Here is a 25880-nt window from a genome sequence, read left to right on the forward strand (position 1 = left end):
CCCGGAGGTTCCAAAAGACCAGGCAGAGTCTTGGATTTATTTAAAAATTTTCATGGTTTCCATGAAGATGCAAGAGCTCAAGCCCATGTTTGAGATAAGTACCCTAAACAAGAATGTAGCAGAAAACAATTCCTGAGGATCATGGTGCAGTTAATCCTTGCAGGAAGTGAACTGGATGCTGTATTTGGACTTCTGGGACACCTGTTTTACACCAGTACTACAAGGATGTCGGGGAAGTTTCCAAGCTTCAAGGTTGGGGCCAGTTTTCATTTCAGATCCCTCCAGTTTGGTCTTTCTACAACCCTGCAGGGTTTCACCAAGTGTGTGGCATGTGTTGCACCTCATCTCAGGCTGCTGTCCTGTGTGCCTTTGTCGCCTTCGTTGCTGTGTCCAGGCGGTTTGCCAGAGGGTGTCATGTTCTTCCCCTTCCCATTTTCTATGGACATACCTTGGGTTTGAGGAGGAGTCATGGCTTAGGGCAAAACAGTCCGGTGGACATGGTCACATCAAGACGTCCGTACAAATTACTGTTGGAGATATGGACAGTGCTTCTGACATTAACTGCTTTTCAGGACCTCCTCTTCCAGGGTATGATTGCCATGTACCCTAACAGTATGGCAGTTGAGTTGTATCAAAAAACAGACACACACTCTCCTTTCCCCTGTATCAGGAGGTTGTGAAGCTATGTGAATCTGCTGTTTTATCTCGATGCTTTCTTTTAGCAACTTTTATCCTATATCAGGCCACCTTGATTATGGACACGCTCAGTCCGTGCTTACTGATGCTTCACAAGTTGTTCCATGTATCATTTGGTGGTGAAAGCAATTTTCCACCACTCGGGCAGTCCGTGGTGGATTCTTTTTGTCTGAACCAGATCCAAGTGTTGCAAATATTTTTTTCCTTAAGCCTTTCTCAAGGACAGACTTCCTTTATGCTAGCCAACCAATGGCTGTAGGGATTGTGCTATGCTTTTTTCACCATTTTCCTTAGTAATGAAGTTTGTTTAGATAGCCAAGTTGAAAAAGGCCATATTATTGTCATAGCCTCCTCCTCCTGGTCCTGATAAGTATGTTTTACCTTCTTTTTTTTAATGGGAACCATCTTTTCCACAGATGTCACAGAGACATTCAGTCTCTCAAACTGACCATGTGGATTCTCTAGTTCTTTTGTTGACCAGGGACCCAACATGTCCTTCCAGGGTGGTCCATATCTTTAAATTGCCCAGATAATAAGGATAAGTAAATAGAATTGTCTTTGTGAGCAACCATACAGGAGCCTGATGTGTGCATGTGTTTCTGTGTGTGTGTGTGTGTGTGTGTGTGTGTGTGTGTGTGTGTGTGTGTGTGTCTTGTTTTACAAGTAATCTGTAAATTAATTTCTTAAGTTTAGTCAAATTAAATACCCAACTCCAATGCAAACTGTTTTGAAAGCATTCTTGTATTCTACCTCTTGCATTCCTTTTATTCTTAGGCATCATGTATGTTACATATAGTACAGTATGATCTCTTAATGTGTTGCATTTTATTATTCTCGTATTTCTGAAGTGAATGTTGAAAGGATGGAGTTTCAGTTTTCTTCCAGTTTCTTCTTCTTACCTTTGTAGCTGTAGCTAAAAGGCAATCAAATTGTCACTTATGTTTAGTCAAATTTACATTTATCTGACCAGAAGGCTGTGTCTGATTTTATTTATTTTGAGAATGTCTGTAATGTTGACCATTATTCTTTTTAAAAATACAGTCAGTGGTATCCCAAGACACTTACTGTTTTATCATTTTTCCGTCAAAATGTTTTGTAGATGTACCTGGCCTATGGTAGGCCCTAAGTTCCCTCAATGGAAGAGGAATCTCTCAAATATTAGGTTTTTAGTTTTTTTTTTTTTCTTCTCAAATTTCCATATCAAAATTCAACTGCAGACTCCATCCCAAATATCTTGAAATTATTGAAGGACTCTAGAGTGAAAAAGAAAAACAATTATGCTTTATGTACAAGAGACAGAAGAAGGTCAAAGTTATACTGCCGTCTTTCAGAGGCCTGGCCTTTCCCTGAAGTGATAAAGATGTTTGTAAACAGTGAATGATCCTTTGGTCCAGCATAGACCTTGGAGAACAATGCATTTTTGCCACCTTATGACCCAATATAGTATCTGAAGGTTTGGGTGAGAGAGACGGTTGTGTATTGCTCTGCCTGATTGCGGTTTGAGGCCACCTTATGTAATTCTCATCTTCTCAGATTCCACTAATAAACACTGCAAGTGCTCTAAGGTGTTCAAGTTTGACATCAAAGAGAATCTTATTGAGAGACTGTCTGTGGTTTGGTTTCTGTAATGCCCTCCCTCCTATATGAGTGCAGGTGATTACTTTAGCCTTTGAATGTCTGTATGAGTCTACAAGGAGGAAACAGTCCTGATATAAGGAGGAACTCTAAAGCAACATACTGGGTGCTCAGTTTAAGAGGAAAGTGCTCTTCAGCCAGCCCTTCCAGCTTCTGGACGTTATTGACTTGGAGAGAAGGCATTTGTTTTCTCCCTAGTGTTACCCCTCTCCCCTGACTATTTTTTTTTTCCATTGTAGCAAGATAGTTTTTAATGCACCAGATTTGTAAGTTTTATAGCTACCTAGAGACCTTTAGCATCTTTTAGTAAAGTAATGATTACTTAGTATCCTCAGCATATTTTGTTATCCATATCCTGTTTTCTACTTGTATACCTAAGAAGACTTTCTGAAAAGAAGTGGCAGCATTGTAGGGGTGATGTAGCATTTGTTGAAAGGTAACTCTGAATGCTCTCTCTCTGATTGCAACTCCCCAAAATCTCAAAAATAAGAATGGTTTTATATATATATTCGCTCTCATGTGTGATCACTGTTATGCAAGCAGCTTTTTTTTTTTTTTTTTTAACCACCTCAGGAGTTTTTTTGTCCACAGTTGTGCAGCTATAGAAACAGTATGTATAGGTAAAGAGGGGTTTGAGAGATTGAGTGTACCCCACATGGTGGCCAGGAGATTTGCCTGTCTGCAAAAATGTTTGTGTTCCTACCACCATAGTGTCAGTAGGTGTAATGATCTGGTTTGCAGTTGGGATGTTGAGATTTCAACAGCTTCTGCTGTCTCCCTAGTACAGAGCTCTGTTTGGACACTACTTGTAACCTCCATTGGGACTGATATTTTAATCCCCTAACCTGACTTGTTGCATTCTGTTGCTTAACCACTTTTTTACCCATTTTACTGTATGCGGGTTGATGATTAATGTTTTTGTCAGTTATTTCCTTGTGTGAAATGTGAAACAGATCTGCATACTTTGACTTGGTGAAAATTAAGCAGTAAGTGCACTTTTAGCCATCCCAGCAATACTATTATCTTTTCAAAGAATGTTTCAAGGTAAATACTAAGTTTTGCTTTGAGCATTATCTGCTTTATTACTGCCTAGACTAGAGCATACTACAAGAAATCTACAATTTCCCAAGCCTTGATATACTTCTGTTTGATGCTGTTTGTTGTATGTGATAACACTGTGTATTATGCTCACTGCCACTGTGCATACAAACCAAAATGCAGAACTTGGTGAAAACAGTTTAATTTTTATAGGAAACAAGTTGTCGTCTGCAATTCCTACTTTGTTGGGCAATATACAGGAGGAGGCATTACTGGATGATGAGTGTGAAGAGGGCAGCCCTCCAACATCCCAAGACAGCTTCAAAGATGACCTGAAAGCTGCTTTTAATGAAGATCAGGCTATGATGCAGGACTGCTACAGCAAGATAGTTGATACACTATCTTCTGCAAGTCCAACAATGGTGTTGCAGGTATATGAAGTATTTTGCATTTTTTTAGATTGCCTAATACAGTTTTATGTTATGTTATTATTCCTTGAGGCCCTTGTGTGTTTTTCTTCACCTGCTTGATAAGTTGACTGTCTAATGTGCCTGAATTTTTTTATCCTTCCTTCTACTCCAGATTTGGAATAGTTTTCTTGGAAACTTCCTAGCTCAGAAGTATGTACGTCTTATGCTAGTAAATTAAGGTATCACATGGAGTGGAGGCACAAGCAACCTCTGTGACGACATAGCCATTGTCGTCTATGTTCGTCCAGTTCAACTGTGGGTTGTCAGATCCAGCCTCAGCACCAAATAAGAAATCCTTCTGTTCCAGGGCTCCGACTCCTCCCCTACCCTTAATTCCCTGATCTGCACCTTAGTACCTCAGATCTTGTTTGCCACCTGAACTGTTTGGTCATGCGTCCGAGGGCTCAATATTTTCATATCTTCTGCATGTCTTCCTTCAAACTCCTCCCTTACCAAGAGTTTTTCTCTCTCTATTCAAAAATTTGAGTTTATATCGTAAGATCATAGGAAGTTATTAAGCTATTGGCCCTGATGCCTTTACAAGCATAGTAGAGTTCTGCCCATGTTCCGACAAGTCTGCACTTGATGCCCCTGTCCAGCAGCGACACAGGTGGAATCCTAAGGGTGTATTTTCTGTTCCCCATCCAGTTATCCAAGTTGCGCTTAAAAAGCGTTTAGGTACTCTGCTTGATGTGGAGCGGGAATCTATCCCACAGAAGGGAAAGTCTCTGGGACACATCTCTCCCACCAAGTCCTATTGATGTCACAGACCAGGTTGAGGTCGTGCATGCTGGTTATTCGAGTGGAGCTTGACTTGCGGATATACAGCAGTCGCATCAAGGCGGGGTCTAGGATTGCTTTGTATGCCAGACAGAGGTCACCTCTGAGGAGTCTGTAGGAGACTAGAGGGACAAGGCCTTTAGCCTGTCTGTGTTGGATAGATGGTTGAGGCCCTGGATTCTCCTGGTGAAAAACCTCTGTGGTCTCTCCAGCTGCTGCATGTGCTTTGTGAGGTACATGACAAAAGGGCATCTATGAGTGTTTTTTTCTAGGTTAGGTAGGGATAATTAATGGTATTAAAATTACTTAAATCATTAAAATTAAGATTTAGAAAATTGTTTGTGTGTGACTTTAAGCTAATTTTGATAGATAATTAACTGCAGCCATTTCTTCTGTGTGTACATGTCTGGTGTTGCTGTTTCCATGGCTGCCGGTCAGGGCTTCAAAAAGCGCACAGATTATGGGCACAAACTGCCTCACAGGACCCACACTCCCTCTGCATGTGCTGTTTATGGGATGCTCATTTAGATACTTCACGTCAGGCTTGTGCATCATTCAGCACCAGAGCCATGCAGACAAGATAGGAGAAGCTAATCCTTGAGGGACGACTCCTTCCCCAGACAGGACTGCATCCCTTCTTCCTCAACAACCACTCCTCTGAGGAACAAGAATAAGAAATCAAGAAAGAGGGCAGATAAGGGTATGGACTCCAGACAACATAAGTCCAAAGAAAAGTCTAAAGATAAGGATACAAGAGACTGTGATAAGTCACATAAGAGGTCACCAGATCCACCTTTCTTTTGAGTATTGGATTTGAAGGTACCTATGCTATCAGAGTCGACTGTGCACCATGTGTGTCCTACTCTATCCTGGTTTTCACCAGAACCAATCGGTTCCAGACTACAGTCTCCTATTTTACAAGAAAAGAGATGATCTGATGTTGTTAATCTTTATTCATTCCTTACTGATGGGTTATCGGTTCCATCCTCGGAACAGAGCCAGCCATATATCAAGCTCGCATCAGTCAAAAACTCTCGAGCCAAGGTCCTACTCAGAATGCTCTGCTCCCTGTTAACTCCGATCTCGTTTGCCACGTTGCTGTACAGCCGTGTCAAGCCACTCTCTCTCAACTAAGTGAATAATTTTTGAAAGTTTATATATTACCACTTTAAAAGTTTTTCAATCAGTTACTTTTATTATTCTCCTACCCTATCATATTTTTAAATCTCTCTCCCTTTATTACCCTTTTTCTTACCTTTGAGGTAATTCTTCATTACCATCGCTGGTAATCCTTCCTTCCTCTTTCTTCTTACCCTTCTGGGGTAGCCTTTCTTATTCTTGGTACTGTCGCTCTTCTCCACACCATTATGTTGGACAAGAAAAGTAGTGTTGGTCTTAAACAGTGTAAGGATTGCAGCCATAAGTTACTGCTTTACGATGGCCATGACATATGTGTCTATTGTATGAATGTCTCCCACCTTACTGTGGATCCCTCGTGTGGGATTTGTAGGAATTTTTTCACCAGAACTATTAATGAGAGAACAAGTTAATCCTGAAAGGTCTTCTCAGATCTCCTTTCTGTGAGGCTATTGCTGGGTTGGAGGGCTCAGCCCCTTCCTGCTAAATCCCGTAAGAGGCGCTCTTCCTGTTCCTCATCGAGGTCGCTCACTTCATCTCCCTCTTGAGTTTTCAGGGAGTTGACTCATAAAAAAGTGAAAATTGCTACTCTGGTGCTGCCACCTGTGACCCTTTCATCTCCAGGCACTGCACCGCCCCAGTTGATTCTTGCTCCAGCCATGTCCTCCTTATAGACACTGGCACCGGTGTTCCTGATGCAGACACTTACAGCTCCAACAGTTTCATCGCAGCCCTTACCAGCACTGTCACTGCAGGTACAGTCTCCTTCAGTACCGTTGGTGCAATCCTCTTCGGCCCAGAGTCTGACAATACTGTCCTCCATGGTGCAGAGACTTTCAGCACCGACATGCTCTTCGGTGCAGTTCTTTTCAGCACCGTCATTGTTACCGGTGCAGACATCTTCCTCGATGGCACCGTATCCATTGGTGCAGACACTTTCTTTATGGTGCAGACACCTTCGACTTCTATGGCGCTGACTTTGTCGGTGCAGACTACTTCGACACCATTTTCCTCTGTGCAGACATCCCCGGTTCCGGGCTCTGCACCACTCGAATTAGCAAGGACCAAGTACTCTCCTTCTTTGGATCCGTTCATTAGTAGCCAATTTAGTCCTTTTCTAGAAAGGCCAGAATCGCCTTCAGGTTTCTCTGAGGTCGACCAGGAACCTCTCTGAACAAGATGTGTTGCGGGTTGTTGACCAGTTGCTTGTGGACAGAGGTCTCTCTCAACCATCTAAACCTACGTTCCCTCCTTCAGGTGAACATATTTCTCCTCAAACTCCGAAGTACTATTCTCCTTCGACTTCCACCCAAGTATCGAAGCCCATTCCTCTGACAGCAGCTTCCCTCTTTCTGACCCCAATATTGGATCTCACTTTGGAGCCGGAGTTGTCCATGTGGCCCTCTGTTCACTGGGCATCGAGCTCTTCTCAGGCCAGTAGCTGTGCCGTGGGGGAGGGCATACTTGGTTCCACGCCAATTTTTTTTCTATGACACCCTCCAGGAATCCTCCCTGTCTCACGCTTTACAGTCCTCTTGAGACTCCTGGTCTGGGGGGTCAGCTCGTCGGAGTGGGGTGTGACCCTGGTTCCGAGGTTGTTGTGCTTGGTTCTGGGCTCCTATCCCTCGTTGGGCAGCCCGGCCTTCCAGGCCATGGATGGGGTGCTTGCCTCCACTGGCAAACCCCAGCTGTCGGAATCCTCTCCCCCTCTGTGCCACAGCTCTCACAAGCCGCAACCACCAGACACCAGGCACAAGGGCCTCAGATTTCTCCCCCTCAGGAAACCCCCTCTTTGCAGTCTTCCCCAGTGCCTTCCACTTAGGAAGTACCTCGCAAGGCTTTGTGCAGGAAGAAGCACATGGACTCCACTGAGGAGTCTTTGACCGAAGATACGGACTTTGATGACAGGAAAGGATCCCTACGGTTACCCTCTGATGAGGTGTCATTTGGTGACATCCTTGAGATCCTTAGACAGAGAGGTGACGAAGTCCTCTAATCCTTCCTCCAAGGAATCTGTAATCCTGCAGGCCTTTCGTGCCCGGCCCCCCACCTCCTCTCCTGGGTTACCCGGACGGCCGATGAGCTTGTCCAGCTCATCGTCCAGTGCGCATGGAAGGCTCCGGACACCCTGAAAGCTATAACATGGAGGCCTGACAAAATCTCATCTCCCCCAGCTGAGTATCCCCATTGGTCAAGAGGTCATCCAGTAGATGCCATGGTGGTGGCGGCTGCAACCAAGAAAGACTTGGCAGAAGAGCCAAACTGTCCATCTGCCCAGCAAGGAGTCCCGTGTGACAGACATACTCAGGAAGCGTGTGATCTGAAGTAGTTAACTTCATTTTATCTGCAACCTGTGGGTATTCAAATCCATATTGGATCCGAGCCGGCAACTTTTCAAGCACCTGCTCCAAGCTGCTCCCCCTTACCCATAACCCATCACCATCTCCTACCTTTCCCCAGATCTCGTTTGCCGCTTCGTGCATCAGCATTGTGGTCTCTGTAGCTCTGAGCATTAGGGTTGTAGTAAGTGCCTTTTGGTCTTTTTTTGTGTGTAGTGTGTGTTCTCAGTTAGTTCCCTTTCCTCCCCTAAAAGCTTGTTCGTTGGTAAAAACAAAAAAAAAATTTAGTTTGGTGAAGTAGTTTAGAGTAGGCCCTCCCTTCCCCATAGGTGTGCGTGATTATAGTGTGTTGGAGTTTGGTAGGTGTGGCTGTGTGTGTGTGTGTGTGTGTGTGTGTGTGTGTGTGTGTGTGTGTGTGTGTGTGTAGAATGGCTGATCAGCCTAAACCTGCATTTAAGAAATGCAGTGTGTGTGGCCATAAGCTTTCACCGGTGGATGGTCACACTCTGTGTGTTGTTTGCCTGGGTGTTCCCCATTTATCAGTACAGTGCAGTGTGCGCGCTGGTTTTAAACCTAGGGCCTTTAAGGAGAGGAAGGCCAAACTGGTGGCTAAGGGCCTTTTCCCTGCTTCCATGCTGGACTCATCAGCCTCGGCATTGGTTTCCACAGCTGCTGCCCAACCCCCCTCCCCAGGCTGGGACTCACCTTCCTGCTAGACCTGTTGAAGGGGAGGCCAAAGGAAGAGACTGGAAAAAGGATAGAGACCGAGAGAAGGGGGATAGGCCCCGTAAACGGTCTCCAGATCAGGAGCCCTTCCCTAGGCCACTTTCCAAGGTGTTGAGACCTGTCTCCTCAGAGCCGATGGAGCCTTTGGAACTGAGGCCTTTATCCAGATCTTCGTAACGCCTAGCCAGATTTGTCTGAATTGGATATGAACAGGATGATGAGATTTATTCGGACCCGAATCCAGATGGGAATCTTGCCAGGCCTCTCTCCCTCTGGAGGGGGGACCTCCATGCCCTTCTTTCATCCGATTTCTCCTTCGCAGATCCGGCCTGCGGTTTTGGGGTTTATGGATCTGAGTATATTTGGAGCTGGGGAATTCAGCGCAGACTGATGTTCTTCGTGTTTCACTGTTGCAGTCATTACATTTGTTTGTCCTCAGTCGGCCTGAATAACAAAGTCTTGGGTCCTGCATCAGTTGCTGTCTCCTCTTCCATGACGTCAGGTTGTCAGGGGTGTAAAACATGCAGCCGACGCCATTTTCTTCAATCTTTCCTGCCGCGCAGTGCCCAAAGCAGAAGCAGTTCGCATGTGCCAGTCGGCTGACTCCTGAAATTTTCGCATTCGAGTTTCAGAACAGAAGTCTTAAACTAGAGCCAAGTACCTCGTTGGGGAAACTTTTTCTTGCTCCTTACTGATGTCAGTAAAAGTTAATAATTGCATTACTTGTGGGAAGCAAATACCTCATAAGGATTTTCATTTGTACTGTATTCCTTGCCTAGGCCCAGATCATAACGTGCCTTGCTGTCGGTTTTGTGCTAGATTTAACCAACGCACTATTAAGCATTGGTATATTTTTGCTTCTAAATATTTTGGATTCAGATTTAATTACCCTGAAATGTCGTCGGTTAGCAATCTGAATACCGGAGTTCACAAACAAAAGGCAAAGAAAAAGAAAGACAGACCGTCAAGGTCTAAAACCGACGACAAAACGTCTCCTAAGCCAGTCGCTGGTTCACCGGTACTCAATGAGTCACTTTTGCAGCCCCTGATACCCGCTACTTTTGAGTCGCAGGCCTCTATCGAGACCCATGCGGAGTCCGGTATGCCACGAGATTCTCAGAGTATTGAACCCGCGGATGTCTCTCCCTTGGATGGGTCCGGAGCTGCTGAGCAGGCACCGGCTTCTGAGGGTGTTTTCAGGCCTCAACATTTTTATATAAAACCGACGCCAGCCTCAAAAACATCTTCTGCGTCTAAAAAACCGACGCATGAGCCACATGCTCAGGGCTCTATGCCTAAAAAACAGATGATCAAAATGTCTGAGGACTTAATTACCTTGATCAGGGGTTCTCAACCCCCCCCCCCCCCTGCTAAGAAGCCTAGGCAAGGCACTGACTATGAATCTTCAGATCAGGTTTCCATTTCTTCTGATTCCTCTTCTGATCAGGAATTTTCTATTCCACCCTATGAGGATTATGATGCAGAAGAATCCATCCCATCTGCATTTCCTCCTCAGGATTATTCTTTTGGAGAAACCTTGCATACTTTAAGGGAACATTTTCACTGGGAGAATCAGGATTTCTCTGAATCAAAAAAGAGGCTTAGGGATTTCCTTCTTCCTCAGCATAGGCCTTTGGCAATACCTCCTGTATTAGATATTGTTGATATGTTTTCGGAATCAAGCATGGCTCCTGATTCCCTACCTCCGGCTCCTAGTAAGGCAGACAGATATTACAGGGTTCCTGACTCCCACAAATTTCTATTCAAAAAATCCTGCTGCTGATCCCGAGACTATCTCACAGGGTCCCAAAGGGGTAAAGGCCTCTACAGCCAAAAATCATACCCCCTCTGATAGAGATTCCAGGACGCTGGATAGATGGGGAAAGAAGGTTTATACGTCTGCAACATTGGCAATTAGGGCCTTAAACTGCCAGTTTCATATGCTTTAAATATCAACAGCATGTTATGGGCTTATTGAAACAGAAAATTATGTTGATTTCTGATTGTGTGGAAATTACAGGAATTATTGCGTTCAGCAGAACAGGTTGGGAAGCATACTTTACAATGTGGTTTTGATTTCTTGGAGGTCTCTTGCAGGGCCGCAGTTACTGGATCTGTGATTAGAAGGCATGCCTAGCTCAAGGAATAAATTTGCCTGATCATGTTAAAGCTAAATTGTTGGATCCCCCTTGCAGCATGATACTCTGTTTGGTGGTAAGGCAGAAGAGGTTTTAAAGAAAATGGAAGACAAAGCTAAATCTATGCAAACTATAAAAGATTTCTTACAAGTGCAGCCACCCAGGTTCAGTAGGCACTGGCCTACTAAAAATTGGTCCTTTATTGTGTCCAACAGAGCCTCTCAAGGCAAATCCAGGCTCTCAAAAGACTCTAGATACCAATCACAGGGTTCTTGCAGGTCAAAGCAATGGGGTATCTCCACCTCCAAATCTGGAGGAAACAAAGCACAACCCTACAGTAAGCAGTCTCAATGAATTCTCTCTACCTTCACCAAGCACTTATCTTTTGGCAGCCCCCTTGGGGGGGAAATTAGCACTTCATGCTCAAAATTGGCAGTTAATTACCCAGGACAAGTGGGTATTAAACATAGTATCCCAGGGGTACAGATGTAATTTCCATACTTTGCCAATTCCAAATGGTTGGCCAGATCTGCCACAAAATCAATGGGCAGAGGCTCAGAAACAAGTTATGTCCCTCATGGATATGGGGGCTATTCAACCAGTACCAGAAAAGGAAAAAGGACAAGGTTTTTATTCAAGACTTTTCCTGGTACCCAGAAAAGACGATGCCTGGCATCCAATACTGGACTTATCTATTTTGAACACGTTCGTGGACATTCCAGAATGCTGACTTTACAACAGCTACTGCCTATGCTGGGCAGGAACGCTTGGTTAGTGACTCTAGACTTAAGAGGCATACCTACATATCCCAGGAAGGGAATCGTGCAGAAGATACCTCCGCTTCAAGGCAGGTTTTTTGCATTACCAATTCTCTGCACTGCCCTTTGGCTTGTCTACTGTGCCCAGGGTCTTTACAAAGTGCCTGGCACCAGTAATTGGATTCTGCAGACAAAGAAGCATACAGATTTATCCTTATCTGGACGACTGTCTCAAGCAGAGGACAAGGACACTCTCCTTCAACATTTGGCGTTTGTAAAAAGGCTTCTAACATGCCTAGGGTGCACAATAAACGAAAAGAAATCCCAACTGGTACCCTCTCAAATAATTACATTCCTGGGTGCAAGCTTGAATACAACTGCCCAGATGGCTTACCTTACGCCAGACAAAGGCAATTGACAACACATTTCAAACAAATGTCAACAAAAACCCAGTTATCTGCAAGACCAATTCTGCAGGCTTTGGGGTTCATGGCATCTTGCATTCTAATTCCATATGCGAGACTGCATATGAGGAAACTTCAGTGGTATCTAAAAAGTTTATGGAGTTAATACCGTCCAAGTCTGGAAACAATGATTCCTCTCATTCCCTGCCTACAACAGGAGTTTCTTTGGTGGGCAGAGACATGTCACCAAAACAAGGGACTGTCATTCACTCTACCCCCTGCCACCCAAACCCTAACTACAGACGCATCAGACTATGCTTGGGTGGCCCACCTGGCAGGGAGATGCATTCAGGGCAAATGGAGCCCAAAACAAATGCATCTGCATATCAGCCAGAAAGAGATGCTAGCTGTTCAGAATGCACTGACTGCCTTCAAGGACTTAGTTCATCCAGGACAACTACTGATAGACAGACAACACCACGGTTATGTGGTACATAAACAAGCAGGGGGGGTACACATTCCTACCCCCTTTGCAGACTAGCCATGGCATTGTGGAACACAGCTTTGACTTACCAAATACATATTCAAGCCCAGTTCCTGCCAGGGAAAACAAAATACTCTGGCAGACGACCTAAGCAGAAATCTTATGGACCCGCATGAGTGGAAACTGGATCCACAAATCTTCAGCATGTTAACACAGAAATGGGGGAGCCCAGACATAGATCTATTTGTCTCTCCCCAAAATTATCAACTGGACAAATTCTGCACAAGAACCTATCACAGACAAGCATGGAAAGTGGATGCCTTGTCCTTCAGTTGGACAAACCTATCAGTCTATGCCTTTCCCCCTCTGCCTCTTCTCTCCAAGGTCTTACTAAAGGTCAGACAGGAAAAACAAAAATGATCCTAATTGCTCCGGACTGGCCTCGCCAGCACTGGTACCCAGTTCTAAGGAATATGTCTTAACTCCCTCCTTGGTACTTGCCTCAAATACCTCATCTACTGTCTCAGCAGAACAATCAAATTCTGCACACTCTGCTCCAAACTCTGAACCTTGCAGCATGGCTGAAGAATGGAGAAGTCCAACACCACCCCAGCACAGTCTTTAGAATTCATCTGAGTACTGTTGGACACGAGATAATTGCACAGCATCTCTCCCGGACCACAGACTTTAGAGAATAAGTTTAGCCGCTGCTCTGTCACCATAAATCTTCCGCTCAATCCATACTCCAACTGTTTGGGTCAATGGCAGGCTCGATCACCATTGTTCCTTTAACCAGATTCCACATGAGACTCCTTCAGTGGTTACTTCTTACTCAGTGGTACCCCCTACAACATCCTTTGTCCTGTCAGATGAGTGTAACACAGAGATGCAAGCAAGATTTACTCTGGACGTCTTGAAATCCCAACACTGGTCTCGCCCCTTTAGCACCCATCAGCCGAAAGCCACGGTGACCACGGACGCCTCCCTGATGGGGTGGGGGGGCTATGTCAGGGGAAACCCAGTCCAAGACACCTGGTCGGAGACAGAGGCCCTTTTGCATATCAGTGTCCTGGAACTGAGGTCGGTGCTACTAGTGTTGCAAGCATTCCATTCTGTCCTTCCATCAGGGACTATTGCGATCCACTCAGATAACATGTCAGTGGTCTGGTACATCAAGCAAGGGGGCACCAGATCTTATCCATTATGCCGAGAGGCCTTAAGGATATGGCAATGGGCAATAGCTTCAATCCGCTTTGTAGTTGCAATGCACGTTCCTGGGAGCTCCAATGTGATAGTGGACAAGTTGAGCACATGCATCCTACAACTTCACGAGTGATCCCTCAACCCTGTGATAGCGGCAAAAATTTTCAACCTCTGGGGCCAGCCTTGCTGCAACCTTTTTGCCTCCCCAACCAACTACAAGTGCAGCAACTGTTTTGCCCTGATCCCCCCCTTGGGGACAGTCACTGAGAGACGCTCTAGTCCACACTTGGCCCTCTGGTCTACTTTATGCTTATTCTCCTCTCCCCCTCATCTCCCAATTTCTGAAGAAAGCATCCAGTTGAAAAGTAAAGTGATCCTCATTGCTCCATATTGGCCTCGACAAGTCTGGTTCCCCTTCCTCTGACTTCACCTGCTACATCGACCGTGGAACCTCAATCCATCCCCAAAGTTGATCTCCCATCCGCAAGGTCTAACTCACCCCATTCTGACAACCCTGAAACTGAGGGCTTGGTTTTTCCACTATGTGATTGCCAGGCAAGAAAACCTCGTGTCCCCAATGAGCAATATTCTTATTGCATCTCATAAATAGTCTGTCTCAATAAATGGAAAAGGTTTTCACTATGGGCAGCGAATAAACAATTAGACCCCTTATCAGCCCCAGTTTTGGTGGTTTTGGATTACATATCACATCTTTTCCACTCTGGGGTGTCTGCCTCTACTATTCGTGTGCATTTAGCTGCCATTTCACATTTCCACATTGGTTTTCAGGATTCTTCACTCATGTCACATAGACTCTGTAAAACTTTCTTGAAGGGAGCTCTTCACCCAAAACCTCCCTTTAGAGAACCAGTACAACCTTGGAATTTGGCCTTGGTACTGCAAGCCCTAACAGCTTTCCCTTTTGAACCTGCGTGTTCATGTGATTTAAAATGTCTTTCGTTGAAAACTTTGTTTCTGATTGCAATCACATCGGCCAGGCGCTTGTCAGAACTTCAAGCCTTATGCATCAAACATCCCTAGCTTATCTTCCATAAGGATAGGGTATCACTGAGAACTAATTTTTCCTTTTTACCAAAAGTGGTGTCAGAGCGGTCTATCAACCAGTGACATTCCAGTATTTTTTCCTAATCATTCTAATAGAGAGTATTGCCTGCACTCCCTGAATGTTCATAGGCAAATACGATTCTACGTGTAAATCAGACCAACTTTTTCTGGCCTTTTCTGGACCAAGACTAGGTCATCCTGTCTCGAAAGTTTCATTGGCATCATGGTTGAGAAATTGCATTACCTTTATCTACAACAAGAACAATATCCACCTTGCCTTAGAGTGAAAGCACATTCTACAAGGTCTATGGCAATTTCAGCAGCTTACCATGCTAAGGCTTCCCTCGATATTTGCTCAGCTGTGACTTGGGGCAAACCTCATACCTTTGGTCTTCATTACAAATTGGATTTGACCTCCAGAGGTAGAGCTTCTTTTGGCTCCATGGTGCTCAGGAATGTCCTTCCATTAGGGCCACCCAGGGATACAGGTAGCAGAGGATTCTGTCCCATCAGTAAGGAATTAACAAAGATTAATAACATCAGATAAAGAAGTAATGTTTTACCATAACGTTCCATCTGTGTTGTTCTTCGTTCATTCATTACTCCCCATCCTCTGTCCCCCTCCAGAGGTTCCTGGTTGATCTCATATACTCGTTTATTGTAGGTCTGTTATGACCAAGAGGTAGCCTCTACTTGTGTCTATCAACTTGCAAACTCAATCTGAGGTAACTGGGAGCAGAGCATTCTGGGAAGGACCTTGGCTCGAGAGTTTTTGGCTGACGTGAGCTTGATATATGGCCAGCTCGGTTCCAAGGGCAGAACCAATAACCCATCAGTAATAAATGAACGAAGATCAGCAATACAGATGGAATGTTATGGTAAGACACAACTTCTTTTTCTTGACCCCCATTAGTGGTGTCATCATCCTAGTCCTAGAAGTCTAACCGAGAACAGGATGTTGACAGAATGATGGCAGTTTTTAAGAATTCATAGACTGCTCAGGGTTCTTTTGGTACTGTCCTCTGGGAACATACAGAGTGCTGGTCCATCTCCTCCGCTAATTTCTTGTCTGGAACAGTTCCACCCATTGGCACAAATAGCTTTGAGCCCGGTCTGCCCCAGAGCACCTTTGCCAGAGCTGATAGGTCAGCCGACTTTGACTTCGACTGGTTCCCCACCTCTTTTGTGTCTGACGTCTTTAGATCTGGAGGAATCTTGGAGACAGTTTCGCTATCAAGGCTTTGGGGGGGGGGGGTTTGACCCTGAAACTTTGTCATCTCTTCCTGTTGGTACTTTGTCGCTAGATATCTCTGAGCCAACATCAGCCTTGGGGTCAAAAGCCTTCAGTTCTGAGGTTTCTCTCTGGTCTGAGGATAGGAGGGAGAATATGGAACCTATGGCTTCCTCTGCCTTTGAGGCTTACAAGTGGCTCCTTTAGATGCCAAGGGAAAATGTGCGGTCTTCAGGATTGGTGCCGTCTGAACCCAGACTGGAATCTGCTTCTTTGTCTCATTATTCTGTCAGACAAGGACAGTCTGTCCCATAGGCTTCCCAGGCAGCCTGCACTATAAGCTCCCAGTCTGATTCTGAACCCTCTGATCCTCCCCTTCAGATGGTTCATAGAAAACAGATGTGCAAACAGAAGCACTTAGACTCTTCACCAGAATCTGTTACTGAAGACACCAATATGGAGGAAGGTAAAGGCTGCCCAAGATCCCCCTCTGAAGACGTCACCTTTGGCGAAATTCTATAATTGGTGAAACAGAGGGAGGGTGGTCCACAGTTAGTCCTCCTGACGAATCATTGCTTCTGCAAGCCTTTGGGTCCAACTCAACTTCTTCCTGGGCGGTACCACCTGTTGATCCAGTCATTGATTTGATGGCTCAACAGGCATAGAAGAACACTGATATGGTGGAGTGCATCCCCAAAAAGCCAGATTAGATTCTCTCCACCCCTATCAGACAGGAAACATTGAAGCAAGGGTCCTCCGGCAGATGGGATGGTTGTAGCAGACACAAAGAAGGAACTGTCTAAAGAGAGTTCTTGGCCCATCCTCCTAATAGGGAGTCTAGGGTGGTAGATCGATTTGGTAAATGGAGTTGTGCTTTAGTGACCTTTGCTCTCAGGGCACTTATTTGGCTCGTATCACCAGATTTCAGAAAGACTTGACAAAGGAAATAATCCAAGTCTGTCATGGGTGTTCTGCCAGCTGATGTCCAGAAAATAATGGACTCTGCTATCCACCCTCAGGTCTTCCTCTAATGTAGCCATATGTCTGCTCTCAAATGCAGCTGAGGGCACAGATAGGTTAGCAGCACAGATATTTTCATTTGCCACCATGCTCACCTGCACCTTTGCCAAAAGCTTCAGGATGTTCATCAATGCTCCTATTGATGGGTCCACTCTCTTTGGACCTGAAGTAAGTGAGACACTCACCAGGAATCAGCAAGATGGTAAGATTACTTTTGCAGTGGGCATCTACTTCTCCATGCCCTAGATAATCCTACTCTAGGAATCAGCGGGTTGGGAAGAGTATGTGGTTCTGTCACAGAGCCTTTACCAGGAGAATCCTGGTAGCAGACCCCACTTGTGGCAGAGGAAGAGGCACTATAATAGAAGTCCACCTAATGGCAGAGGTGGACTACAGGACCAGGGCTTTTGTGGGCCATTCTCCCAGAAGCCCTTTCAGCTTTCCTGAAGGGTTGCCCTGCTGGTGTGCACTCGAGAGATTTTGGGGGACGCTTATCTAGGCACCTGCAAGCCTGGCAAAACATAACCACAGATTCATTGGTACTAAACTTCATCTCCAGAGGTTATTCTTTACCATTTTCCCTTTCCCCTGTTAAGCAGAAGAAAGTTCCTGACATTCCACTCGGCCAGTGGAAACTCATAGCAGCAGAAGTTTCCAAGCTGCTGGAAAAGTCATCCAGCAGCCCCTGTAAACCAGGTGGAATCCGGAGTCTACTTGCTATTGCTTTTAGTACCCAAGACCTCGGACCCATTCTGAACCTGAGTCATTTGAATTCATATGTCAGTCAGACAAAATTTCTTATGGTCATGCTCCAGTCCATTTTGTCTCTGCTGAGGAAGGATTATTGGATGTGCTCAATAGATGTCAAGGATGCATACTATCATGTGAAGATACAGAAGATTTTAAGGAGGAGTCTTTGTTTCCGTCTGGGAGGTAATCATCATCCGTTCAAACCCCTGGTTTACCACAGCCCCCAGATATTCATCAAAGTTATGGCAGTGGTAGTGGTGCATCTGTGCCTACTAGGTATCCAAGTTTTTCTATATCTCAAAGATTGGCTTCTCACTGCTACAAACCAACAAGCTATTATTGCACCATCAGGACCTTTCGTGTCAGCTGATGCAGGATCTAGGCATCACAGTCAACACTTCCAAAAGCCAGCTTATGCCGTCTCAACAAATTTATTGAATGGCACCTGAATACAGCTTTACAGGTTGCATATCTTCCATTGCCTTCTGTTCTTTCTCTTTGTCTCCGTGCAGCTCATTTATTTCATTAGGGAAAGTTTTTTACCTGTACTTTAGTTTATTTTATCAGGGTGGCAAACTCGATCTGAGGTAGTAAGGTGGAGACCAGGGAAATATGGGTGGGGGAGGAATCAGAGCCCTGGAACCAAAGAATTAAAACATTTTGGTGCAGAGGTCAGATCTGGTCAGATCTGACAATGCACAGTTGAAACGGATGAAAAATCAGACAACACGGAGCTATTGTTATGGTAAGTATGTAACTTTTGTTTCTTTTCTGCTGACCAAAGCTGGAATTTCAGTCCTGACGTTTCCTGTAAAAAAAAAATATTCCCACTTTCATTTTCTACAAGGCAAGAGCTTTTTTATTGCTTTTGTAGCCTCCATATTCTTAAGTCAGGACCTGCAACATTGCTGTCACTGCTGCCTAGGAGAAGAGCAGATGAGAGACAATATAAAAATGACAGCATTTCATGCTTAACTCTCGCATGTATAAGAGGTAGATAGATCAGTCAAGTCTCATTCTCCAAATGAAGGCAGCAAATGGGATCCCATGCTTATTGTCAAGTAATTGTAAAATCCCATCTGAAAATTAAGTGTGGGGCAGGTGATCAGACAGCCTTATAGTCCCATGCATCCCATCCATGTCCTACACTAATGACTGAGCTTTATACTTGTCTTTAGTGGAATAACAGGAAATACATCAACAGCAGCCACTTTGTAGGATCACATCCTGTGGTGTAAGCACTACCCATCCCCCTATCAGTTGACCATAGCTTGCCTGCAAACATATCTGATCACTGGTAGCACCTTTTTTAAAATAACTGTACAAAACTCTGAAGTAGCAGTTGGGACTCTCCACCTCAGACTTCATGCCCCAGGTAATGAGCAGTTCTTCAAATTGTGCATCCTTTGTGAGCACATTTAAAGGTACCCTAGGCTGTTGCTGGCACTGAAATTGGTGTAGGCCTCATAACCCCCCACTGCGCCATGACAGGCATGTCCATCAGCACCAGTGTCCTATTGCAAGACATCTGACACATAGCCTTAACATTTTAGATCTCATGCTTGTCGCATGTGGATTGGCATGCCCAGGCCACCTTTAAGAAGAACCATGATGTTCTTCGTGTTTCACTGTTGCAGTCATCACATTTGGGTTATCTGCCTGCAGGTAGCCCTCAGCTGGCCTGAATACTAGTGTCTTGGGATTTCTGCATCGGATGCTGTCGCTTTTTCCATGACATCAGGTCGTCAGGGGTATAAAACATGCAGCCGATGCCATTACATCAGTCTTTATTGCCGTGCGGTGCCCAAAGCAGAAGCAGTTCGCAAGTGCTGGTCGGCCTCCTCCTGAAATTTTAATTTTTTGAGTTTCAGACCCGAAGTCTTTTAAAAGATAAGTAACCCATTGAGGAGCCTTTTTTCTTGCTCTAACAGATGTCAGGAAAAATTAATAATTGTCTTGCCTATGGAAAGCAAATACCTCAGACATTTTCATTCTTACTGCGTCATCTGTTTAGGCCCAGACCACGACGTCCTTCGCTGTCGGTTTTGTGCCTTGTTCAACCCCCGAACTATTCATCATCTGGCTATTTTTGTCGCTAAATTCCTTCTCTCTCGATCTCCATATTCTGAAATGGCTTCGATAAGCCATCCGACTGCCGATCTTCCGAAAAAACGTAAGGATAAAGACGGACACAGAGACAAACTGCCAATGACGCTACCGTTAAGCTAGTCGGCAGTCCGCCGGTACTCAGTGAGGCACTTTCGCAACCTCTGATGCCCACTTTTACAGATTCGCAGGCCTCTACTGAGACCCATTCGGAGTCTGGTATGCCGCGAGATGCTTCTTCGACTATGGAACGTGTGGATGTCTCTACCTTGGATGGGTCTGGAGCCGCTGTGAAGGCACCGGCTTCTGAGGGTGGTGCATTCAGGCCTTCTGATTTTCATATTAAACCAGCGACTTTGTTTCAAACCAAAAATACCGAATTTCTCAGGCCTAGAGTTCGCACTACGCCTAGGAAACAGATGACTAAAGCACATTCTAAGGCCCACATGCCACAAAAACGAATGCTTAGAATGGCTGAAGATCTTATTACTTTAATTAGGGGAAGTCCGCCTACCTTATCAAAAAGACCAAGAACTGATTTTCCTCTGATCCTTTAGATCAGGAGTCTGTTAACTCTGACCCTTCTGATTACCAGGACATACCCTTATTTACCTATGAGTATTCTGATGCAGAGGATTCCATTCCCTTTGCTTCCCCACCAGAAGATTTTTCTTTTGATGAAACCCTGCATACCCTTGGAGAGAATTTCCGTTGGGAGAGCCAGGACTACTCTGTCCAAAAAGAGACTCGGGGAATTTTTAAACTTGCCTCAGCACGGGCCTCTAGCTATCCCTCCTGTTCTGGAAATTGTAGATTGTCTTCTTGGAATCCAGCCCTTACCCCTGATACTGTGCCTCCAGCTCCCAGGAAACCTGACGGGTACTATAGAGTACCTGACTCCCACAAATTCCTCTCTAAGAATCCTGCTGTGGATCCAGAGACCATTTCCAAGGGACCTAAAGGCATTAAGGCTACAATGGCCAAAAATCCTACCCCTTCGGACAGGGATTCTAGGGCTTTAGACAGATGTTTTAAGAAGGTATACACCTCTGCTACGCTTGCCATCAGGGCTTTAAATTGCCAGTTTCATATGTTAAAGTATCAGCAACATATTATGGAGCTAATTAAACAGAAAATTATGTTGATTCCTGATTGTGCAGAACATAAAGATTTGCAGGAGTTAATGCATTTTGCTAACCAAGTTGGTAAACATACTTTGCAGTGTGGTTTTGATGCCTTAGAAGCATCTTTCAGGGCTGCTGTTACTGGGTCTGTTCTTGTCATGCTTGGCTTAAGGAACAAACCTTGCCAGACCATGTCAAAGCAAAATTACTTAGATGCACCATTAAACCAAGAGCGTCTATTTGGCAATTAAGCAGAAATCGTCCTCAAAAGGATGGAGGAAAAAGCTAAATCTATGCAAACTGTTAAATATTTCTTACAAGTACAGCCACTTAGATTCAATAGGCATTGGCCTTCTAAAAATTGGTCTTTTCCAGTCCCTCCCAGACCTTCTCAGGCCAAACGCAGGGGCAGCAGACCACCAAGACTACAGTCTCATGGTATGCTCAGATCTAAGCAGTGGAGTGCTCCCACGTCCAAAACAGGGAGTAGTAAGATGCCATCCTATGGTAAAATCTCACAATGACTTATTCTTAACTCTTCCAAGCCTTGCCCAAGTACTTGCACTTTTAGGAGGAAAGCTTGCCCTGCATGCCAAAAACTGGGAGTACATTACCCAGGACAGATGGGTCTTAAACATTGTTTCCCAAGGATGCAGATTCCACTTCCACTCACTCCCAACCCCAAGTGGATGGCCAGACCTCCCCCCAAACCAGTGGGCAGAGGCCCCAAAACAAGTACTTTCTCTTCTCAGTATCAAGGCTATCCAACCTGTCCCAGCAGAACAAAGGGGAAAAGGCTTTTATTCCAGACTGTTTCTGGTACACAGAAAAGAAAACTCTTGATGTCCTATCCTGGATCTGTCTATTCTCAATGCCTTTCTGGTGGTTCCAAAATTCAAAATACTTGCTCTCTAACAGCTACTTCCTATGCTAGCCAAGGACTCCTGGCTAGCAACCCTAGACTTAAAAGAAGCTTATCTGCACATCCCCATAAGGGAATCTTGCAGAAATACCTACGTTTCAGAGCAGGCTCTATGCACTATCAGTTCTCTGCACTTCCCTTTGGCTTATCTACTGCGCCCAGGGTATTCACAAAATGCCTAGCTGCAGCCATTGCATATTGCAGGCAGAGAAAGATTCAAATTTACCCATACTTGGACGATTTCCTGATTCAGGCGGACAGTCAGGAATTGCTGCTACAGCACCTGACATTTGTAAAGAGAATTCTAACTTCACTGGGGTACACCATCAACGAAAATAAGTCACATCTGGTACCCAACCAACAGATCAAGCTTGAACACAACTTCCCAGATGGCATTCCTCACTCCAGAAAAACAAATTTATTTGACAAACTACTTCAGTCTACTGGCCACCAAAACCCAGCTAGCTGCAAGAAAAATGCTGCAAGCCCTAGGGTTCATGGCCTCTTGCATTCTACTAATTCCATATGCAAGACTGCATATGAGGAAACTTCAGTGGTACTTGGTCTCTGGTAGCAACATTCTGAGGGCCTGGAAACAGTGATTCCCATCATTCCTTGCCTAAGGACAGAGTTCCTTTGGTGGGCTGAGGTCTACTACCACAGCAAGGGACTCCCTTCCACTCAACCCCTTGCCGCCCAAACCCTAACAGACTCATCAGACTATGCATGGGGACACATATGGCAGGACAATGCATTCAAGGCAAATGGAGACCAAAGCAAATGCACCTGCATATCAGTCAGAAAGAAATGTTAGCTGTACAGAATGCTCTGACAGCCTTCAAAGGCCTTATTCTTCCAGGACAACTATTGATAAAGACAGACAACACCACAGTTAAGTGATGCATAAACAAGCAGGGGGGGGGGCATTGCTACCCACTCTGCAGATTAGCCATGGCTCTGTGGAACACAGCCTTGAGCAACCAAGTGCACCTGCAAGCTCAATTCCTGCCAGGCAAACTAAAGTCACTGGCAGATGACTTGAGCAGAAATTTCATGGACCCACACAAGTGGAAACTGGAACCCAAAATATTCAAGCTTTTGAGGAACATGTGGGTGGCACCAGAGGTGGACCTCTTTGCTTCCCCTCAGAACTATCAAGTGAGCAAATATTGCACCAGAACTCCCCACATCCAAGCTTGGAAAGTGGATGCATTGTCCTTTACCTGGGAAAGCCTCTCAATCTATGCCTTTCCCCCTCTGCCCCTCCTCTCGAATGTTCTACTAAAGATCAAACAGGAAAAGCCAAGGACAATCCTGATTGCACCAGACTGGCCATACCAGCACTGGTACCCTCTTTTGCGCAGTCTGACAGTAGTGCCACAATGGCACCTGCCTCAGACCCCTTCCCTGCTGTCCCAGCAGGAGGGCCAGATTTTTCACCCTCAGCTACAGACCCTGAACCTAGCAACCTGGCTCATCCCCTGAACTCATCACCAGCAACCCTCAGTAAGCAGGTGCTGGATGTCATTCTTGAGGCAAGGAAGCCTAGTACTAGAAAATCCTATTCGGAAAAGTGGGAAAGATACTGTTCCCTGGAGCCAGTCTCAGGGAATGGACACAACTGTGCCCAGCTTACCTCCTATACTAATTACTTAACAGAAATGCTCCACAAAGGCCTATCCTTCTCTTCAATTAAGATTCATGCCTCTGCCATCTCAGCTCATTATAATACTGAGCCACCCCTCTTCTGTCATTCTCTGGTCAAACAGTGCCTGAGAGGAGCCAAAAATTTAAGACCCCCCAGGAGAGCTCCCACTCTAGCCTGGGACTTTAACTTTGTATTGGAAAAGCTCACGCTTCCGCCCTTTGAACCTGCTGCTACAGCAGAGTTAAAATTCCTCTCATGGAAAACAGCTTTACTTCTAGCCATCACTTCAGCAAGAAGACTGTCTCAATTGCAGGTCCTTATGGCCGTGGAATCCTTCATTATCTTCCATGTGGACAGGGTTTCTCTCAGGACTAACCCATCATTTATGCCCAAGGTGGTATCTAGTGTGGTTTTAAACCAATCCATTCATTTGCTAGACTTTTTCCCTAATCCTCAGAATAAAGGGGAAAGGATTTTGCACTCCCTGGACGTGCACAAGCAGCGTAGGTTCTATCTGGACAGGACTAAGCCTTTCAGAAAATCTGACTAGCTGCTAGTCAGCTTTGCTGCAGAGGCAAGGCCATTTCAAAGCAAACTATTTCTAAATGGATAGCACACTGCATCCATTTCTGCTACAAACACCATGGGAAACCTACCCCACAGGGGATCAGAACACATTCCACTAGGGCTACAGCAACCTCTACAGTGTTTCTCAGGGGAGTCTCTACCAGGGACATCCTGGAAACTGCAACCTGGAGCTCCATACACACTTTCACCAAGCATTACCACTTGTCTATCTTTCCTAAATCCAGAGCTGGATTTGCCACAGCAGTCTTACAGAGCCTGATTGCCAGCCCTAATGCTTTTTAACTACCTCCACCCACCCTCAGCTTTGGGAATCAACCCAAATGTGGTAACTGCAACAGTGAAACACAAAGAACATAGTACAGTTGTGTACACTTACCATAAATGTAGATGTTTGAGTGTATTCACTGTTGCAGTCCTGGTTACCCTCCCTCCCTCCAGCCCCATGGCTTCTCTTTACTTGTACCTGTCTCTTTTGTTTGGCATATCTTATATCATTAGTATTTGCTTTTTGCTGGGGGTGTTCCATACCATGTAATTGCTTCCTATTTTGGGGGCTTGTGACATCTGGGGCAAGAAAAATTGATGTAATGGCATCAGTTGCATGTTTTATACCACTGACGTCATGGAAGAAGTGACAGCATCCGACGCAGAAATCCCAAGACTCTGGTATTCAGGCCGACTGAGGGCTACCTGCAGGCAGATAACCCAAATGTGATGACTGCAACAGTGAATACACTCGAACATCTACATTTATGTTGTGTACACAACTGTACTTTCTTCCTCGTTTTCTTTTCGGAAGTCAGAATCCAAGACTGTTAGCTTTGAGACCATGGAAATGGTATCCCTCCTCACGATGTCTTCCCAGTGAATGTGTCCTTTGAAGAAGTGTTGAGGCTCAAAGTGCAGTATAACCTGAGCTGTGTGCCTTATTCCTTTTCTCATAAATGCGTATATAATTATCTAGGTAAGAAGAAAGAAGAGTGAGTCAATCATCCCTGTTTTTTTTTTTTTGGTCTGATATCAAGGAATACCATACATACTTTCTAGGAAAATCCAAATTGTATTTATTTCTGTGTCTCTCAGAAAATCATATGCCCTTTATATACCTCCAGCTAAATGGATTGATAGTGGTAACTGGGCATCTTATAACAGACTTGTAATCTCTTAAGTCTAGCACAGGTCCCAAAAACTGCAGAATGCAATAGTCATGCTGTCTGACAGAGTCCAAATTTTTGGCCATGATGAACAGGAGATTGTTCTCTTCTGCTTTTGTAAATTAGATTCCTTCAGATTCTTGTCTTCCTTGGTCTGTCATATGTTTTGGTCCTTCCTCATGCAGGGCTCAGGGAAGCACTAGTAAGTGGAATTTTCAAAATGGCTATACACCGATCAATAGGTTGATCAGAATTCAATTGGAACTTGGAAAAAAACATTGCAAATTTAGTTAGGGCAAAATTCAGTTAGAGTAGTAATGATACTGCCTGGATACCAGCAAAGGAGAAAGGTGGAGAAAGTAAGAAAGTTGACCAGCAAAGGAGACCAGAAAACTCTGGCAAGAATCTTGCAGCTGTTTAGCAAAAAGCTTGGGTACTGGAAATGGCTTCCAGTAATTTAGAGG

General features: G+C 44.9%; 1 protein-coding gene across 1 annotated transcript in view; it reads left to right on the top strand.

The window, feature by feature from the left end:
• The window catches only part of LOC122817306 (serine/threonine-protein kinase SMG1-like), a gene marked incomplete in the record, with an annotated part of 2898779 nt that overhangs the window by 1902782 nt on the left and 970117 nt on the right, over nt 1–25880 (top strand). Inside the window, 1 exon segment of the mRNA XM_044090530.1 lies at nt 3583–3800. Coding sequence (XP_043946465.1) covers nt 3583–3800 — 218 coding nt within the window.

Source organism: Protopterus annectens, chromosome 12.part0 (assembly GCF_019279795.1).
Source record: "Protopterus annectens isolate FY-2018-M chromosome 12.part0, PAN1.0, whole genome shotgun sequence".
NCBI lineage: Eukaryota > Metazoa > Chordata > Ceratodontiformes > Protopteridae > Protopterus > Protopterus annectens.